General features: G+C 42.6%; 1 protein-coding gene across 1 annotated transcript in view; it reads right to left on the bottom strand.

Annotated features, from left to right (window-relative positions):
• Positions 1 to 335: 335 nt before the first annotated feature.
• The window catches only part of VPS41 (VPS41 subunit of HOPS complex), a 188297-nt gene continuing 168732 nt past the window's right edge, over positions 336 to 19900 (bottom strand). Inside the window, exons 23-29 of the mRNA XM_082846260.1 lie at positions 13201 to 13255; positions 12356 to 12496; positions 10962 to 11098; positions 4198 to 4297; positions 4047 to 4091; positions 1987 to 2066; positions 336 to 1435 (exon numbers count right to left, since the gene is read on the bottom strand). Of these exons, the coding sequence (XP_082702386.1) occupies positions 1355 to 1435; positions 1987 to 2066; positions 4047 to 4091; positions 4198 to 4297; positions 10962 to 11098; positions 12356 to 12496; positions 13201 to 13255 (639 nt within the window). The 3' untranslated portion in view covers positions 336 to 1354. The remainder of the gene's footprint in view (positions 1436 to 1986; positions 2067 to 4046; positions 4092 to 4197; positions 4298 to 10961; positions 11099 to 12355; positions 12497 to 13200; positions 13256 to 19900) is intronic.

Here is a 19900-nt window from a genome sequence, read left to right as displayed (position 1 = left end):
CCTCAATATTCTTTTTAACTCCAGTGTGAAGAGAGGTACTGTGCATTTCCTGTGAACTTGGCCATGTGATTTCTGAGCACAGAGCCCTGTTCTGAAGTCAGGCAGTCACCTTGGAGACTGTGATAACGTCTCTGCATTTTGGTTTCTTGGTCAGTAAAACTGGGGATAATGCCTTCTTCCTAGGGGTCCCATGAGAATGAAATGAGATGCTCCTCCTGGGAATGACTGAGCCAGGTTTAATGGTGTGCTTGGTAGCCATGAGCATCCTTCCCTCTCCCCAAAGATTCCCTTTTATGGAACAGAGAGCAGGGACAGCAAGTATGTGCTTTTCACTGGTTAGAGGATGGCAGTGTATCCCAAGGAGATGAAACCAATAACTATGAGTCGTGGGCACAAGTTTGAGTTCTCTCCCTCTATTCCACGCTCTCTACATTCTACGAGGGCAAAGGAGGAGGAATGCTCCAAGAAATGTCGTTGTGTCCACCCTCTGGCATCACACAGTCCCCTTTCCCCTGAGCATCCTCTCAGATTCTACAGTGTTACTCGTTTCCTCCCTGCTAGGAAAACCTACCCACGCTCCCTCACACTCTAGGTGCTGAAACTCTCTTGCATTCCTTAGAGGGTGTCAGAATGCTTGATTAAAGTTGTGCAACCCAGGAAAAGTGAGTCTTTCACAGTGGTAAGAGCTAATGTTTATTCAATCAACAAACGCGGAATGCCTGCCAGGGCCAGACACTGCTGGTCATCGAGACAAAGAGAACGTGTCGTTCATCAACATAAAACTGCAGAGCGTCAGACAGCTCGTTATTCCCAGACATCACTGAGTCAGTGACAACAGGCACCATGTATCTATCATTCAGTGCCTATTAAGAAGATAACAGCTGATGACATATTAAAAAAAAAGCCAAACCCAGAATTTGAGAGTTGTTGCTGGCAGAGCATATGGAAACAAGGTCCAAGGAGCTGCTGGATGGCCACAGTGATGGTGCACTCGGCCAGCCAGGGACAACTCTCAGCAGTCCACATGACGGCCGGACGGTTTTACTAGCACCGAAAAAAAGTCACTTCCAACTCCAAGACTTAGGTTTCCGTTCCTAAATAATGAGTCAAACAAATAAATGATGAAATATTGACTGTGAACCCTCATCAAGGCATGGACAGGGAAAACCCTAACTTTATCAACTGCAAAGAGCAACATCTAGTAAATGGGAGAAGATGAAGAAGCTTTTCTTAAGCATGACATAAACCTGTACAAATCTCTTAACAGCACTGGTGTCAACAAAAGCTTCTGTTGCTGCAGAAATGGTCTTCAGAGAGCGGCGAGGCGAGGCAGAGGCTGGCAAACAGAGCTGGGCTATTTTTTCATCTCCAGAATAGCACTGCCTGGTCCCCGGTGCTTTGCACTGCAGATGTTACAGAACTGCACAGGAGAGTTCTAAAAATGCAGATTTTAAAAGATCAACCCTTTCTGCTCTCACAATCAGAAATATTATGGGAGCACTGGTGGGGGAATGGGGATCAGGTGATGAAACACTGCTCCTCTCTCTGGAGGTTACTGCTGGTTCACACAGGATCCTGTCTAGACCAGCTGTTATTCTTGGACTCGAAAGACACCCCCACAGCAAGACAAGTCTAACGTGACCCAAGGGGACCTGGGGGAACCGACCTGACACTGAAAAAATAGCAGTGTCATGATACAGAAATCAGGGTGAGAAAGTTATAGAAAATGGTTCTCACTGTAGCTCATTTCTAAAGCTCAACTGTCATCAATTTCATCTCAACAAATTTACTTACATGAATATGCTTTTATAATGTTTAGTATCGTATACTAAGCATTTTTACATTTGAGAAGTAGGTACGTTGCTTTTTCTGACGTGACGTAAACTATATTATAACTGAGACGTGGACAGGGGTTATCATTTTAAGCACACCCCTCTGGCTGCACCGATTCCTCTCGAATTGCTGGTGGCCAAGCAGCCAACTTACCATGCTGGTCATAGGCAGGCACTCCTTGTGGAACATATGGCGGCAGTGGAAGACCACCATGCTGAAGGGCTTAGCTGCGTCTGGGGGAGAGGGCAGGAAAGAGAAGAGCTCAGTGCAGTAGTAGAAGTTTCCCTTTCCAGCAGTAAGCTGCCTTGGGGGGATGCTGACTGATGAAGGCATCCCTGCAGAGCAGCAGGGCTGAATGCAGGGCAGGGATGACAGTCCTGTTGCTATGGGGGTCCCAGGTCACCTGCTCAGCCTCCAAGTCAGTTACTACAGCTACATACTGGGGACGATTTCATGGCAAGGCAACAGCATGTGTTGTGAAATCCAGCATCAGGATGTGTGTGTGCAAAGCTCTCCCTCCTCCAGCCCCGTACACACAATCATGACACTATGAAAGTGGATTCCGTGGCTTTGTAAGAATGCTTTCTGTCGGTTCGCCTACTGCCTTTGCCAAGGCCGTTCACTAACTTCAGGGCACAGCTGGGCTAACATCCTAGGCTGTGACATTGCCCTGTGCTGTACTTCTGCTGGGGCACCACACCTCGTCTGCGCGTGCTCTGTGGCCAGCTTGGTTGCGGTAAGACTGAATCCTTAACAGATTAAATTAGGAGTTTAATCTAACTATACAGTGCAGGTGCACGTGTTTGCTTTCTGTTAAAACCCTATGAAAGGGCTTCCCTGGTGGCGCAGTGGTTGAGAGTCCGCCTGCCGATGCGGGGGACACGGGTTCGTGCCCTGGTCCGGGAGGATCCCACATGCTGCGGAGCGGCTGGGTCCGTGAGCCGTGGCCGCTGGGCTTGCACGTCCAGAGCCTGTGCTCCGCAGCGGGAGAGGCCGCCACAGTGAGAGGCCCACATACCGCAAAAAAAAAAAAAAAAAAAAAAAAAAAAAAAAACCTATGAAAGCTCACTGCTTTTCCTATGCCCACTGCAGTTTTTAACACAAGCACTTAAAATCCAAACCTCTAAAAAACACCCTACGGGGAACTTCTTGTGCTCCTGCCGTGCTAAATAACCCCTTAAAGCTAAGTAAATGGCACACAAACTAGGTCTTTTAGTACTTCTCTGTGCTGAATTTATACACAAGGAGCATTTTTTTTTTTTTTTTTTTTTTTTTTGCGGTACGCGGGCCTCTCACTGCTGTGGCCTCTCCCGTTGTGGAGCACAGGCTCCGGACGCGCAGGCTCAGCGGCTATGGCTCACGGGCCCAGCCGCTCCACGGCATGTGGGATCTTCCCGGACCGGGGCACGAACCCACGTCCCCTGCATCGGCAGGCGGACTCTCACCCACTGCGCCCCCAGGGAAGCCCTCACAAGAAGCATTTTTTAGCGTCTCAACAACTATGCTTTAATTTCTACTTTCAAATTATGGAAATTCCTCTTCTCATGTCCTGTGATCCTTACATAAAATGCTTTAATTATATGAAGAGATATATAGCTACCAAGAACGATAAACAAATGTACATGTCTTTTAAGGAGTCACAGTTCCCATTAGAAGGTATTTGTTTCCATTGAAATGTGAGATAACTTGGGTGCCTAGATCCACATAGCAGTGGAAAGCCTAAAGGAAAGGGAAAGCTACCTATAAATTTTTTCCCAGGCGCACACACGGTTCTGCTAGCTAGGATTCTAACAAGTTGATGGTAAATCTTAATTTTCTTTCCTTCTATACTAGGGCAGTGGTTCTCAAAGACTGGCCCCTGAACCAGTCGCATCCACGTCACCTGGGAACTTGTGAGAAATGCAGATTCTCGGGTCCCACCCTGCACTACCGAATCAGCACCTCTGGGGATGGGACCAGCGATCTGAGTCTTCACAAGCCTGCTGGCCGATGCCGACGCCGACTCATTCGAGAGCTTGGGAGCCTCGGCTCTAAGGAACGGCGGCAGTACCAGCCTGCAACTGAGTAGCAACATGGGCTGCAATTCTTCTCTAAACTGGATTATCCCAAAAGGTATATAATTTTATAAGTTGTAATCCGCTAACTTCAGAATTTTAACTCCACTCATCATGAACACGTATTTGGGGATTTTTTTCCCCTCCCAACCATCTTACCTGATGGAAGAATAGGGGAAAGACAGGACTCACAGATGTTCTCCTCTGCAAGGAAACACATACACTTGGGATTATACAGTGTTTCTCTTTGCTCTGTCCTTTCTGATAGCAAGGCAGGCAGTTCCAATAGGATTCTTTCAGTTTTACCCACCGTCAACCAGAATGCCTTTCATTTGAGTTCGGTGCATCTTCTTCAGTAAGGACAACGAGTCAGCTACGAGAATCTTCTTGCAGCCTTCGCGAAGCAGAATCTAATGCACACATTGTGAAAGAAAAGCCATCTTAAAAAGACTGAAATGTGGGGGAGAAGCCAGTTACTGCTCCCATGCAGCGGCACAGCAGGCAGAGGTGACCCCTTTCCCCTTCAAACCAATTCCTCTGGCGCTAACGTGAGCTTCTATGCCCACATCTTCCTCTTCTGGCCCCGTGGGTCTTAGTGCCCGGGGCTCTGTGCGGCTCTGTGGAAGGGCCATGGAGATTCACACAATGAAGACATCGCCGCCTCCCTGCCGCCCAGCTCCGGGTCACGGCAAAGGCAGAGCTGCATCCTGACTTTCTTCCCCCCAAAGTCACTCTCAACTCTAAAACCTACGTGGACGTTCTGCTTTCACATGCTTTCAATGCATGCCACCAGGGAAGAGAACTGGAAGCGGTCAGCTGGGGTCCTCCATCCCCAGCCGGCTATGATAACACGTCCTCCTCTCAAATCCCAAGGAGCACAGCTATTGGGTGAATGCACCCAGACGGTTTCTTGCCTAATGACATGAGCCAAGAAAACAGATGTCCAGAGTTCTATACCCACCATTTCTAAAGCTGATGAGCAGGAAACGACATGATTTTACTGTTTCTGCATTAATTGACACACTGCCTATTAAGTGTTATTCTTTAAAATGCTGCTAGAAATTGGAATTTTCAGATTCATTTTAAAAAGACATTAAAACTGTAACAGGCGTCACGAAAGCATACAGGAAGAAGAGAAAAATAACAAGTGTTAATGTTGGTAAACTTTAAGAAAATTTATAAGCAAATGTATCTAGCTGCCCAGCCTCTAATACCAAAATAAAAACTTTAATGTCACAATCACAGCAAAATGCTTCAAAAAGAGCTGGCTGTGACCCTGAGTGGGTCTTTAAGGCCCATGGCATGAATGGTGGGCCTGGCAGTCTAGACGGAAGCCACGGTATCTGCAAACTTAAAAAAGAAAACAGGGAAGAAAAAACACCACCAACAACTAAGAAGGAACCATTTCTTCACCAGGATTACATTTTTCTAAATAGGCACCATCTGTCCGCCCACAAAGTATTTTCTAGGAAAAACTTTAGTATTCAGAGGCACACAGCCAGGAGAAGGGAAGATACACAAGTAGAGCTCTGTGTGTTACTAACTCCTTCCTATATGCTTCTCAGCCACTCTAGTTTCCTTAACGTTACATTGCTTCCCTCCGTAGTTCTCAGTTTTTCTAAATTCTGTGTTTAATATTACCTTTTCTTTTGCACGGTTTTCATGGCAATCGGCTGTAGCTTCTGTAATCATTACAAGCATACCTTGTTCTATTATATGATTAAATAAGAACATGTTTATAAGATAGCTGTTGAAAACTAACACAAGACTCTCCCTGTTTTTCCTTATTTCTCTGCAGTTCATCATCATTGATGATAATTCCAAGCAAAAGCGAAGCACCAGACTCACATCTTACAAAGCAATAAAAGGACCGTACCTCAGCGAAGTTATTATGGTTCATTAAAAACAGCTGCCGTGGGAAAAATGCCATACAAGACTGCGAAGCTCCTGAGATTTCTATTTTAAAAGATTCTTTGAAATGTTGAACTTTTTGCTGACATTGCCTTGTTCATACTGCAGCGCTTATCATCGGCATTGCACGTGAGATAGTTACCGGGTTTTACAAGCCCCCAGTAAGATACCGGAGCTAGACCTAGAAACCATTGTACCTCATTTCTGATCCATCATTTAGGCCACAGTGCAATGGGATTTAAATTCTACTTGAAAAAGCTTTGCTTTTTGTTGGGATTATTATCAAAGGTGATGAATTGCAGAGAAATAAGAAGGAAAAGATGAAGACTCTAAGGCCTCATGCTGGAGTTCAAAACAGAATTATAAATGCAGTCGCATTGAAATTTACAATAGCACAAAGTAGGCATGTACCGAATTGACTAAAGAAGCTATAGTTGGTTGGCATAGGCTACCCATGTCACCTAAAAGCTGTGATGAAGCCAAACTGAAATAATTTTAAAGGAAAAAAAATAGATTTTATCTTAGAAGTTTATTTTGGGGATATATAAATTTAAAAACTCTTTCTTAGAAGAAATTAAGGGCTTATGCACTGGGGGTCAAACAGAAACCCATGTGGGCCCCCCAAAAAGGCAGATAGGAAAGAAGTCGCTATTTCCTCTTAATTCATTTGTGTCTAGATTTCAAAGTAGAGACCTATGGGACAATGATAAAGGCACGTGGAGTTTGTAGCAAATGTAAATATGGGAAAAGAACTTTGATAGACGCAGAGATGTCTGGAGTCAGTTTACCTGTGTGTGTGTTCATGTACATGTGTGAAGTTTAACGAAACGTAAGTGTTAAAGCTTTTTGCTTCTCCTAGAAATATTCGTTCAGATCATGAGCTGCTCCAGCTGCATTCTACTCATCTCCTGGTCCCTGAGACAACACATGGAAGCCCTGTAAGTACCTACCCAGCACAGGCTCTAACAGAGTAGGCATGCAAAAATTTAAATAAATGTGTTTATAAACAATTAAACCTATAACTTAAAAAGCTTATGCTGAAAAATCTAAGCTACTTTATTACAGATTCCAAAATAAGTATTACGGATGAGTTCCACAGGAATATCGTTAAGACTACGCAGCTGCATTCGCTATATAAAGGCTTGCTTACGAAAGGACCGTACTGAGAACTTGAGAGAGAGAAATACTTCAGAGACCATCTAGTCTAGAAGCTTCTAAATGTCAATGCATAGCCCAGTGCCAGGCTGAGTGTATAAGAAACACCAAGGTGGTCTAAGGACCTAGTCCCTAATCCTCTCCAGCAGATCTGGGGTGGTACCTGAAATGGTAATTTAAGATAAGCATTCAGATAGTTCTGGTGTGCAGCCAGGCTTAACAAATACTGATTTAATCTAACGGGGAAATGGACACCCAGAGAGCTTATGTACCCTCCCCAAAGGTCAACAGGCTTGTTAATGGCAAAGCGGGGACTAGAGTCCACATCTGCAAATACCATGTCCACAGCTCTTTAAAGACAACAGGTTGCCTGTTCATCTTCCAAGAGAATCCTATATATTCCTGTGTTGTAACCTGCCAGTACAGTGAAGTCACCTCCAGAGACCAGTGGGACAACTAGTGAGAAAAACACATTTAGTCAGAGTATCTGAGTTCAAACCCAGTTCCTCACCTTCCCAGGCTGGCGAGTCAAAACTTTTTGAGACTCAGTCTTCTTACATGTAAAATGGAGATGACAGTTCCTTAAGGATCATTACTGAAAATGACTGTCAAATAAGACTGTCAAAAGAGAAGTGTTTAAGAACAAAGATGCTGGAACTCTTAAGAGGAAAAAAAAAAAGCAATGGAAGTGGATATAAATGCTAAATAAATACAATAAATAAATGCTAAATTTATAAATAAAAAATGTCTTACAAATATGAAACAGCATTAAAATAATTTGGGAATTGTGGTCAGTTTAATGTAAAAATAGAAATATCATTTATATCCTATTGTTTCATAAATAATTTATATCAAAACAAGTGCCCTTTGTCCTTGAAATCAGACCTAGAAACACTTTAGGTCTATGAAGTATGATAAGGGGTACTTTTATCCTTCTTACTTCACTGAAGCTTTTAAATTTTGTTGAAGCATTGTACTAACAATGTAACAAGGTATAAAAATATGAAAATAAGTTAAACAGTTGAAACACTGATCATGTGGTTGGTTTTTCCTTAACTTTAATGATGTCACAGACATCTAACGTGCCTCATGCTAAACTTCAACTGAGAAAAGTTGTTGCATTTTAGAAAACATGAAATTAGAACCAGAAGAAATTTTTTCCCCCAACTTTCTCTGTACCTTCTCTTTCCAGTTAGCAATTCACTAAGGAGTCATCTCCCAAAGCACTTTCAGTGGCCAAATAAGTTTTAAAATGCTGTCCACTTGATTGTAAATCTGACCCTTGGATTCCGAATGCAAATTAGCGAAAAAAAGGTGCTGAGAAGCCCGGTGATAACCTTTCCCTAACAACTGGATTCCTTCGTTTACTGAATGGTTCTTAACGTCCCCCACGGTCATTCCCCCTCACTGCCCTGCTCTCATGCACAGCAGGATCCAGATTCTTGCAAATTCATGGACCTGCAAAATCTTGAGAATTTATCCCATTAAAACATGTGAAACTCGACTATAGTTTTATGAAACAAATGAAGACACCAGACAGAAGAAAAAACAAAAAAAATGAATGTGAAACCTTTCTGGAAGCTTCAAAATGCTCTATAAATAGACTTATTTTTACAGTGATTTCTAGAGAAAGAAAATAAATTTCTATTAATAAAAAAGGTCACCTTTTTCATAGAAAATAATTCGAAATTCTTCATTCATGTAGAAGTAGGAAGTACCTCCTGGGATTCTTTGAACAACCTGCCCCAGGAGAGCATTTTCTCTCTGCATCCTCCAGCAAGATGTCTGAGGGCCAGAGGAGACTCCCAAGCCCACCCCGGCCCCGTGGGGGATATACAGGCTGCCACCACTCCTCAGACTCACTGGCAAGGTAACTCCCAGCCTCCTTAACACACCACCCACTGCACTCTTACACATCTTAAGGAAAAGCTCTCATTACATTTAAAAGTTAAGAGGATAAAATATGGATTTAGCAGCTGTTTAGTGGCTAATTTTTTATACAGAATTCACTTTGCACCTAATAATAATTTTATTTTTATTCCCAGCTGACTCAGAACTATGCAAATACACTGATAAAACATTAATGAGCAGTGAGACCCCGTGGTGCCCCTGAGCTTGGTTCTCCAGAAAGAACCTAGGAAGAGGGATCTATTAGGTGTTTTTGTAGGCACATTTTTCAACCTAGAGGCTAGGCTTCACCCAGTAGAGCTGAAGGACAGGAGGGGGAATTATGTTGTCACCTTCCTGGGGCTAGACTTGTTCAGAGACACTTAAATGACTTCCCAACAAACTGGAATCTGCAACTTGGAGCATATCCAGGCAGACCCAGGGGTGGCGAGTACTGAGGAGATACACATCATCATCGAGCTCACTCATGCCCCGAGCTTTACGAGGTCTGACACCGGAACTGCTTTCCCCAAAGCCAATGCACGCTTCAGAATGAAGTGTATCATTTCCTGCCTGGGTGGCTCTTCTGTGTCCTTCGGGTGCTGCACAAAGCACAGCTCTTCATGTCACCTCTCCTATCCGTTAACCCATTCCTACATTTCTCCTTCCTTCCTGGCCTTCCTCATCCTTCCTGCAGTAACCTTTCCCTGGCTCACCTCACCTGCAAGCCTCCGAATTCCACCATAGATAAATACCTGTTCATTTGGAAGAGTTTTGTAGAACAGATCGTCAACCTACTTGCCAAAACCAAATACCCATTTCTTTCCCATGACCCCCAATTTCCCAAAAGCCTCCTAGGCCAAGGCTCCCTGTTTTGTCACTTTCCACCCTCAGGAAGACCTCTTCTTTAAAGCTGTGTTACCCAGTAAGACCACAGTCACCTGTGGGCTGCAGGGTTAACCTCCCAGTTCAAGGAGGAAGCTGGACCCTGGACGACTCCCGCCCTCATGGTTTCTTGACTAATTCCACTGGACCCCTCCCTTCACCGCACTTTCTGAACATCTTCACAACGACTCCTTTGGAGATTTTCACGTAACAGTATCCTCCTCCCTGGCCACAAGATCCTGGCCCTCCAGCTCTCTCATGCCTTTACAGCTCGGACTTCTCTTTTTGATGCCATTGATCCTCATTTTCCTTTTCACCCAAGTCTCTTCCTTGAGGCCACCACCCCGAGTTCAGCACGCGGCCCCCCCGCTCTGCACCCTTCACAGTGATGACAGGCCCACAGGTCGTCATCACGTGCTCCTCCTTTCCTACCCTGGAGACTACTTCTGTCCCCACGACCTTGTCTCTCGGCTCTACCTGCAAAATCTCAATGTTTCCAGGAAAGCCATTTCATCCACATTCTACCAAAAACTCATTTTCAAACGAGCTAGAGAAAGAACAGTCTGAGTTTTTCAAGAAATGCGCTTTACATAGTTTCAAGTTCTCGCGAAGCTACCAGCATTCCGAAATACAGTCACTGTTAGCGGCTTTTTAAGGAAGATCGGGATGCTCTGTGATTAGCGTATTATTTATAGGAAGATAATAAGTTCTATGGCTCTGATCACAAATTCTGAACTACTGCAGATAGTAAGCTTGTAATACTCTAGAAAACAGACAAAAAGGTAAAATAAAATTCTGTTATTTTAACATCTTTCAGGCAAGAGGTTACGGAGTGGCTTCAAGGAAATGATCAAACTATTTAAAAAAAAAATTTCTTTTGCATTTCTCCAAATGGACACAATGCTCATTCTACTTAAAAGTGGTTTGGGTGGTCTGATCTAATAGCCACTGTAACTCCTCCTGCACCTTCCCCAATGCCATGCTATATTTATCCCATAAATGTAAGAATGCCTGCTTATCAAGAAGAGTAAATCTGGGGATAGTTAAGAAATACCGATGGCTTCCTCCAAGGGCGGTATCTCTAATTTCTCTGTTTGAATGGTATTCCAAATATCTGGGCCTAAGTAAAATGTGACTATCAAATCGAATTGATGTCCAAAATAAGCCCTAGAAATGTTTATCCAGTAGTCAGTCAACTCACTCAGCATGCTCCTTTGTCCAAGAAAAGATACTTACTTGCAGATTGTAGTCTTGCAGAATTTTAACCAAGGAGTCTCTCAAATTAGGAATCTCCATTCCTTCCTTAATACGGTGAATTAGTAGAATTGGGTCAACATGCGTGCCGATGTTGTTTAACAAGCCGGTGATAAAGGCTACAAGACACCGCGCAAAACAACATATAAGCAGTGTAGCTAACGCAATTTTAGGTCGAAAGTAACTCAGAGCAAAAGTTATTTCCTTTAAGTGTTAAAAAGCATTTGAATTGTTAAATCCTCCTAGGAACTAAACTTCCTTTACCTTCCTCGAAGGAGAAGCTAAATGAGAAGGGATTAAAAAAAAAAATGAGATGGAGAACAAATGATTACTTCAGGACACAGTTTGTAGTGTCAAAGGTGGGCAACTAGTATTTGAGAATTTACTGTGGCTCAGCTATCATATACGTTTCTCCTATTCTGCCAAGGTAGGAATGCTCTTTGTTCCCATTTTCCAGAAAAGGAAAATGGGGTGATTGATGAATTCATCCAGGGTCACACAGCTAGCGATTTTTGAACTCAGATTCAAACCCAGGGCAGGCCCAGGTTCACAGTGTGTTTCGTTTCCCCAACTTTGCCTCCTTTAAGATCCTTAGCCCACCACTCTATCATGCTGAACTAGATTCTTCAAGCTATGTGTGCATGTAGCTACCTTAATCTGAAATGGACGTGAATAACACCCTCCTCTTGAATCTCTTATTAAAAAACAATCGTAACAGCGGTTTCCAGAACTTGAATATCTTGAAACAGATAAGCCTTCCGACCAAAAAATAAAAAAAAGGGAAGGGGGAAAGATTTTAAACCACGACTGCTAGTTTCTGAATCATATCTATATCTTTAAAAGAGGACTTGCGTTACTGTTAGGTGACTGCCTTTGTTTCCTTCCCAAATGGGAGACCCAAGGGAGATGGTCAAGGAGAGGCAGCAGATATACACTCCCGGTGCTGCACTGATAAAACAGGGCAGGAAGGAGAGGCTCAACGCTACAGTAGCACATCTCCATATATGGTCAATTGTCCAGTAATGGTTATGGGTTTCCATAAAGAGACTCGATAAAAGCTAGACTATACACTTTCAAAATAAACGCCCTCTGTGTACAAACAAAACCCAAATCTTCTATTCCATTTGGGTGCAGCAGGTAGAAATATGCTTCAACCAAGTGTTCTTTATCAAGTTCAGCTAATACGAAGTGATGAGGCTCCAGGCTTCCCTGCACAGGAAGAGTACTGGAAATCATTACTATGTACCTGGCCTATTTTTATTATAGATACTTCACCATATTTTTAACTCAGTGCATCTTGAGATGATTCCTACTCTAGACACAACTGGCTAAACGGAGAGAAAGAGGTGGTGATTGCAGATGGCTTTTCTGCTTACGTGGTTTGTCGATGGAATATAAAATCAGATCTTCCCAGAGTTCCCCGTCATCCTGTTCCTTGGCAAAGTCAATCGCTTTATCAACGTCATGTAATTCCTCCATGATCATCTTCAGGGCACTTCGGCTGTTACCCATTCGGCCTAGCAAAATGTGAGAAATACACTTAGGATAATGTAATAAAACATTTTAAGGGAAATCACATACCTCTTCATTTGTTTACATAGTTTGACAGCTATGACAAAAAACATATTTCCTTATGTGACATCTGTAACTCAGTAAAATCAGTATTTCCTACTCACTGGGTGTTTACTGTGTCCTGAGTACTCATTTAAGCGCTTCACATGAATTATTTCATGTAATCATCACTATAATCTTAGGAGGTATGTTCTACTAATATTCTTGTTTTATAAAAGAGGACATAGAAATGTTAGTGCCTTGCCAAGGTCATACAGCGGCTAAATGGCAGATCTGGAATCTGAATCAAGGTCTGTCAGGTTCTGACTTCCGACTTCCTTCTTATGATAATTGGAAAAAAAACCCACCCAAAAACTTCTCAACCCATCTACAATTTATTGTGATTTATATTGTAAGGTGTGAACTGATACAGTTTTGGTCACTTACTACACAATTCTAATTGTTATCTCAGTAGCATTTATTAAATGATGCTACCTTCTCTATTGAGCTGTGAAGTCTCCTTTACTAAATATTCAATTTCTTATACGAATCAGCCTCTAACCTCTGTGTTACTTTGGTCTAAAACCTATGTCCATTCTTACACACTTTACGTCACGTTGTCACCCCATTCCTTAGTTTATGGGGACCAAAATGAATAAAAGCTACTTACTCAGAAGATACACTGTCTCCTCTACAAAGTTTCTCTGTTGACAGATCTCAAGAGCCTTCAAATAAACCAGGGGAAAAAGGATATTATGGGTTTTACCAGCCAAGAACACATATCTATGGAGTCACTTAAACATACAAGTTGGAAAGAATTTTTTTCATTGCCTCCCTTTAAAAACAAAACAAAGCAGAAACAAAACACAAACCTCTTAAGTTTTGCTTGTGGCTGTCCTGATTTACCTCTCAGAGAGGTACTGGACCCTACACAATTTAACTGATAACATGTTTGAGGCAGAACATTCCAGAGCAAAGGCAGAAAGCAAGATGCTAAAAGAAAGGCTCTTTGCCACCAAGCTTTCTCTCTTTATGCCACGTCAGGTTTCTTCATGGCACCGCCCCCCACCTAATTCACAGGCACTGGTCTAAGCCCTGTTTCCCTCCACTGAATTGTGCCCTCCAGGAAGGCACTACTGTTCACGGCTGCAAGTTCCCAGTATGGAGCACACCATAGCTCAGCACACATCTGCTGCATAAAGAATTAAACACTGGGAATACTTCTGTTGCCGGCTCACAAGATCTAAGAGAACTCTGCCCAAGGATCTGTCAAAAGTGAGAGGAAAATTGGAAAAATAGGTGCACCCCAATGATCACAGCAGCACTACTTACAACAGCCAAGGCATGAAAGCAACCTAAATGTCCACTGACAGATAAATGGATAAAGAAGATGTGGTACATACACACAAAGGAATATTACGCGGCCATAAAAAAGAATGAAATAATACCATTTGCAGAAACAAGGATGAACTGAGACGGGGAGGGATATTTAGGGAGTTTGGGATTGACATGCACACACTCCTATATCTAAAATGGGTAACCAACGAGGACATACTGTATAGCACAGGGAACTCTCCTCAGTATTCTGTAACAACCTAATTGGCAAAATAATTTGAAAAAGAATAGATACGTGTTTATGTATAACTGAATCCCTTTGCTGTACACCTGAAACTAACACAACATTGTTTATCAACTGTACTCCAATATAAAAAGTTAAAAAAAAAAAACATCTGACAATCAAGAAGTGTCAAAAAGATGAAGAAATGAGGGATGGGACTTCCCTGGTGGCACAGTGGTTAAGAATCCACCTGCCAATGCAGGAGACATGGGTTCGAGCCCCGGCCCAGGAAGATCCCACATGCCACGGAGCAACTAAGCCTGTGCGCCACAACTACTGAGCCCATGAACCACAACTACTGAAGCCTGCGTGCCTAGAGCCTGTGCTGTGCAACGAGAAGGCACCGCGATGAGAAGCCCACACGCCGCAACTAGAGAAAGCCCGCGCGCAGCAGCGAAGACCCAACGCAGCCATAAATAAATAAATTTTAAAAATAAAAAAAGAAAAGAGGGATTACACAGATGACAACATCTCCTTAAGTGTAAGAAAGAAGACACACTGGGCATTTATAAAGAATTCAATCCTGAATGAACTAGCACACATTCACTCTGCACTCTGTGCTGGGTACTAGGGGGCCAGGAGGGATGCAGATGCACAGATGACAGTAATAAAAACCCTGCTGCTGCTGCTGCCGCCATGTAAGAGAAGAGGCAGCAGCATGAGTCCACCCAAGGGAGCGCACGTCCAGGGAGGGTCACACAGACGTAGCACAGAGTCCCACGATTGGGGGAACGTGAATAGAGGGCCACGTGCACAGATACGGGACGTGGGCTCTGGTTGTGGCCTCTTGTGAAAAGCTTCGCAGAAGGGGTGGCCCCTGAACTGGGTGCAGTGTGCTGAGAGCGCCCAGCAGGAAACTTCAGTTCACACGCCCCCCATGTAACCTGCGCACTGCGTTGCTCTGCTCCAGCTGGACGCCAAGAATGTTTCTGGTGGCTTATGAGGCATCTGCGATCTGGCCCTGCCTTTCCCAGCAGCTCCATCACAGACCCTGCTCATCTGCCTGCTGTGGTTCCTCGGCCTGGAACACCACCTCCACGCCCCCGCTCCACCCCTGGCAGGTCCTTCAGCAAATACTCGCTGGACCTTACACGGGGTCAGATCCCAGGTACTCACTCTCCTTGCATGCTGCACACTTCACCACACTTAATCACAGGTGCAGTGAACGCCCCCAATTGTTCATCTGACTTCCCTCGGCTGGAACCATGTGCACTCTAAACCGTGTGCTTTGCACACCGCCTGGCTCACAGTAAGTGGGCAAGAAATATGTTTTAAATAGATGAGCAGGCAGAAAAGGTTTCAGAGGAAGATTACTGGGTTGCATAGAGTCGTCATTGAAAAACAACTAACTAAGGCTGTTCTTGGAAAATAACAGCAGGAGCTAGATTTGACACCGTGATTTTTGATTTAAAAGATTTACGCAAAATATAGCTTTAAATATGTGTCTCTGGTTGGAGATTAACAACTAAAAGGGAGGGGAAAGAGGAGCAGATCATAGAGATCAATGGAGGGGACAAAACCCAAACTAAACATAAAAAAAAGTTTTTTAATAACACCTTACTTTAGAATTGGAATGAAACTAAGATATGTTCTAAAGTACACAATCATTTAAATGAGCAGGCCTGAAGGTCACAGTGAGGAGGAGACACCACTAATTTGATTACTTGCACAATTCCTTTAAAAATTACGTGGCAGACAAAACAGAAATATAGGTCAATGGAACCGGGTAGAAAGTACAGAGATAAACCCACGCACCTACGGTCACCTAATCTATGACAAAAGAGGCAAGCATATACAATGGAGAAAAGACAGTCTCTTCATTAAGTGGTGCTGGGAAAACTGGACAGCTACGTGTAAAAGAATGAAATTAGAACACTCCCTAACACCATACACAAAAATAAACTCCAAATGGATTAGAGACCTAAATGTAAGGCCAGACACTATAAAACTCTTAAGAGGAAAACATAGGCAGAACACTCTTTGACATAAATCACAGCAAGACCTTTTTTGGATCCACCTCCTAGAGTAATGGAAATTAAAACAAAAATAAACAAATGTGACCTAATTAAACTTAAAAGCTTTTGCACAGCAAAGGAAACCATAAACAAGATGGAAAGACAACCCTTAGAAAGGGAGAAAATATTTCCAAATGAAGCAACTGACAAGGGATTAATCTCCAAAATATATAAACAGCTCATGCAGCTCAATATCAAGAAAACAACCCCATCCAAAAATGGAAAAATCTAAATAGACATTTCTCCAAAGAAGACATACAGTTGGCCAAAATGCACAAGAAAAGATGCTCAACATCACTTATTATTAGAGAAATGCAAATCAAAACTACAATGAGGTATCACCTCACACCAGTTAGAATGGGCATCATCAGAAAATCTACAAACAACAAATGCTGGAGAGGGTGTGGAGGAAAGGGAACCCTCCTGTGCTGTTGGTGGGAATGTAAATTGATACAGCCACTATGGAGAACAGTATGGAGGTTCCTTAAAAAACTAAAAATAGAGCTACCATACGACCCAGCAATCCCACTACTGGGCATATACCCTGAGAAAACCATAATTCAAAAAGAGTCATGTACCACAATGTTCACTGCAGCACTATTTACAATAGCCAGGTCATGGAAGCAGCCTAAATGTCCATCAAACAGGGGAATGGATAAAGAAGATGCGGAACGTATATACAATGGAATATTACTCGGCCACGAAAAGGAACAAAATAGTGCCATTTGCAGAGATGTGGATAGACCTAGAGACTGTCATACAGAGTGAAGTAAGTCAGAAGGAGAAAAACAAATGTATAATATCACTTATACATGGAATCTAGAAAAATGGTACAGATGAAATTACTTGCAAAGCAGAAACAGAGACACAGATGTAGAGAACAAACTTAAGGATACCAAGGGGAGAAGGGTGGGGTGGGGTGAATTGGGAGACTGGGATTGACATATACACTACTATCTATAAAACAGATAACTAATGAGAACCTACTGTATAGCACAGGGAACTCTACTCAGTACTCTGTGGTGACCTAAATGGGAAGGAAATCTAAAAAAAGGGGATATATGTATACGTATAACTGATTCACTTTGCTGTATAGCAGAAACTAACACAACATTGTAAAGCAACTATACTCCAATAAAAATTAATTTTAAAAAATTACATGGTAGAGATGGCTAGATGTTCCCCCAATATCCTTTGCCCATTTCTTCTATGGTAATAAGATTTTAGGTGGGTGTGTGACTGCCCAGAATTAAAACAAAACCTTCAGGCCTCCCCAGTGGTAGGAGAGCTATGTGACTAGTGTCCACCATGGAGGTGAACCAGAAACGTGGGACGGCGGCTTCTGGGAGTGTGAACCCCTGTTCTCATTTTTAATCCTTTCATCCAAACTGCTGCTGGAAACATGGATGATACTATCTTACATCATGAGGTCAAGGTCATACAAGGTGGGGGAAACAAGAAAAGAGCCCGGGTCTCTGACCCCGTGGCTGCTACCACCACCAGGATCACTCCAGTAAGACTTGCACGTGATAGAGAACTAAACTGCTCCTCTGTTTAAACCATTATTATTTTGGTATTTTTATCACTTTGTAGATGAAGCAAATCCTAACTCATAATTAGAAAATCCTTACTCGTTTAGATTTAAAACACGGTTTACGAATCTCTATATGGTCATACCCATAAGTCATCATCATAAAGGATGGAACCTTCTTACCAATTCTTAACTCTTCTGGAATCATACTAGAGCAAAGACAGGATACACACGTGAGAAGTTAAATGGTAATGGGAAAAGCAAAACTGTAAGTCAGAGGGTCTGGGACTATTCCAGGAAAAAACTATTGAGAAACCAGCTGATTTGTGCTGGCTGCTGAAGATACAGATGGACGAACAGTGTGTGGCCTGGTGAGACTGTGTCATTCACAGACAGACGGCAAATGGTAGTGTAACAGGGAAGAACAAATCTGGCTCCATATTGGATGTTTCTTGTATTTTAACCGTTGTATTCCATTGCCTTTGCTACCAGTTAAGAATGTTGCCTAGAGCCTTAAAATACACAGGATAGCCCATTTCCAAGACCCTGACCTTTAAGGGTGTAACACTTTTCCATTCATATAGAGAGAGAAAGTTGCAGAACACAGAGTAACATCTGTCTTGCTGAAGGTTTACGGGAACATCCTGACCTGACCTATGTGGACAGCTGCAAGAACAAAGGATTCCTACACCAAGAAGTCTGCAGCAACCAACCACGCCTCTCCCTCACCTTGCCTTTCAAAATGCTTTGCAGAAACCCTTTGGGGAGTTTGGGTTTTTGGGGGGCACAAAGCACCCGTCTCTTTGCATGGCCCTGCAATAAAACTTTCTCTGCTCCAAACTCCGATGTTTTGGTTTGGCCTGTGTGTCGGGCACAGAAACTCGTGTTCGGTAAGAGTCATAAAATTGGATAGGTATTATAGAATGTTTAGAGCAAGATACTGTGAATAAAGATGAGTATGATGCTTAAAGTGGTGTATTACCAAAAGGTATCCATAAGTCAACTGGGTACCTGGAAATTCACTGACACTTTAAGGTACCACTCAGGAGTTGCAAACAGAGGCACCCTCCTATTCTTGAACACAAGAGGATGCTTGAAAACATGAGGGTCTCCAACCACAAAGAGAGTCTGTGGCCTGAAGGTTCACCTGAGCTGTCCCAGAGAGTAGGCACTTGCTATAGGTGGCTCTTTAAATTAAAATTAAAATTTCCATTCCTCACTATCCGTATTTCAATTACTCACATGTGGCTAGTGGCTACCTTGTTAGAGTAGACTGTAGCCCATTTTCATCACTGCTGGACTGTCAAAAATGACCATTCATGTGGGAAGAAATGTCTGAAGGCTGATCTGGAGTCAAGAGTGGTCTGGAAGGCAGGCAGATGTGTAACACCAAGCTCAGAGGTAATCTGGGTCTCCGCAATTTGAACTTCACAGATTTATAAATGTTTTATGACGAGTTCCTAACAGTATTTTGAATAACCCTTTTCTCATATATGAGAAAGTAGAGACTCTAGAAATCTCTGGACTTTCGAGTAAAGTGTAGGAAAAAATTTCTGGCACACAGAATTTTTCTATTACTGACACAAGTAAAGCATAAAAGCATGTTTTCTTATTTTAGATTCTTGAATGTTCCTGAGCCATAGAGCGCCCTCTAGAGGAAAAGAGTAGGGAAACAAAGATTTTTAAAGCCAACAGGAGACACACACACACACACACAAGCTCAGAAAAGGAGAATAATAGAAAACAAAAAAGTGACAAGACAATAATAACAGAAATTGAGTAAAAAATGATGCAAAACTAATATTTTAATTTTCCTTCTCCTGATTTAATGTAAAGGTAAGTAACAGAGTTAGAAATTTGGGGTTAACGAACAGAAACCTTATCAACTATATAGACTATATGATGATTTCTACCTAGCCTTAGACCCTGTCATCTTTTATCCAGTCTTATTTTTAAATTTCTTTAAGGAAAATTTATAAACTGTGCATCTCCCACTTTATGCCTCCAGATTCATAAATACTGCCACCTTGTGAATGCCATTAGATATGAGAGCGATCATAGATTGAGGTATCAATAATAAAGCTGATACTCCGCCTTTGACTATTCTAGCCATAAGCAAATCAGGTTTGCAAACGAAAACTAGTGCCTGATGACCATACCTGGAAATTACAGAAGAAAGAGCAGTTTAAAAACCGATGTCTTTCAT

This window comes from Leucopleurus acutus, assembly GCF_964270905.1.
Source record: "Leucopleurus acutus genome assembly, chromosome: 9".
In the NCBI taxonomy this organism is placed as follows: Eukaryota; Metazoa; Chordata; class Mammalia; order Artiodactyla; family Delphinidae; genus Leucopleurus; species Leucopleurus acutus.
The sequence above is the reverse complement of the archived record's forward strand: the minus strand, read 5'-3'. Positions and strand labels throughout refer to the sequence as shown.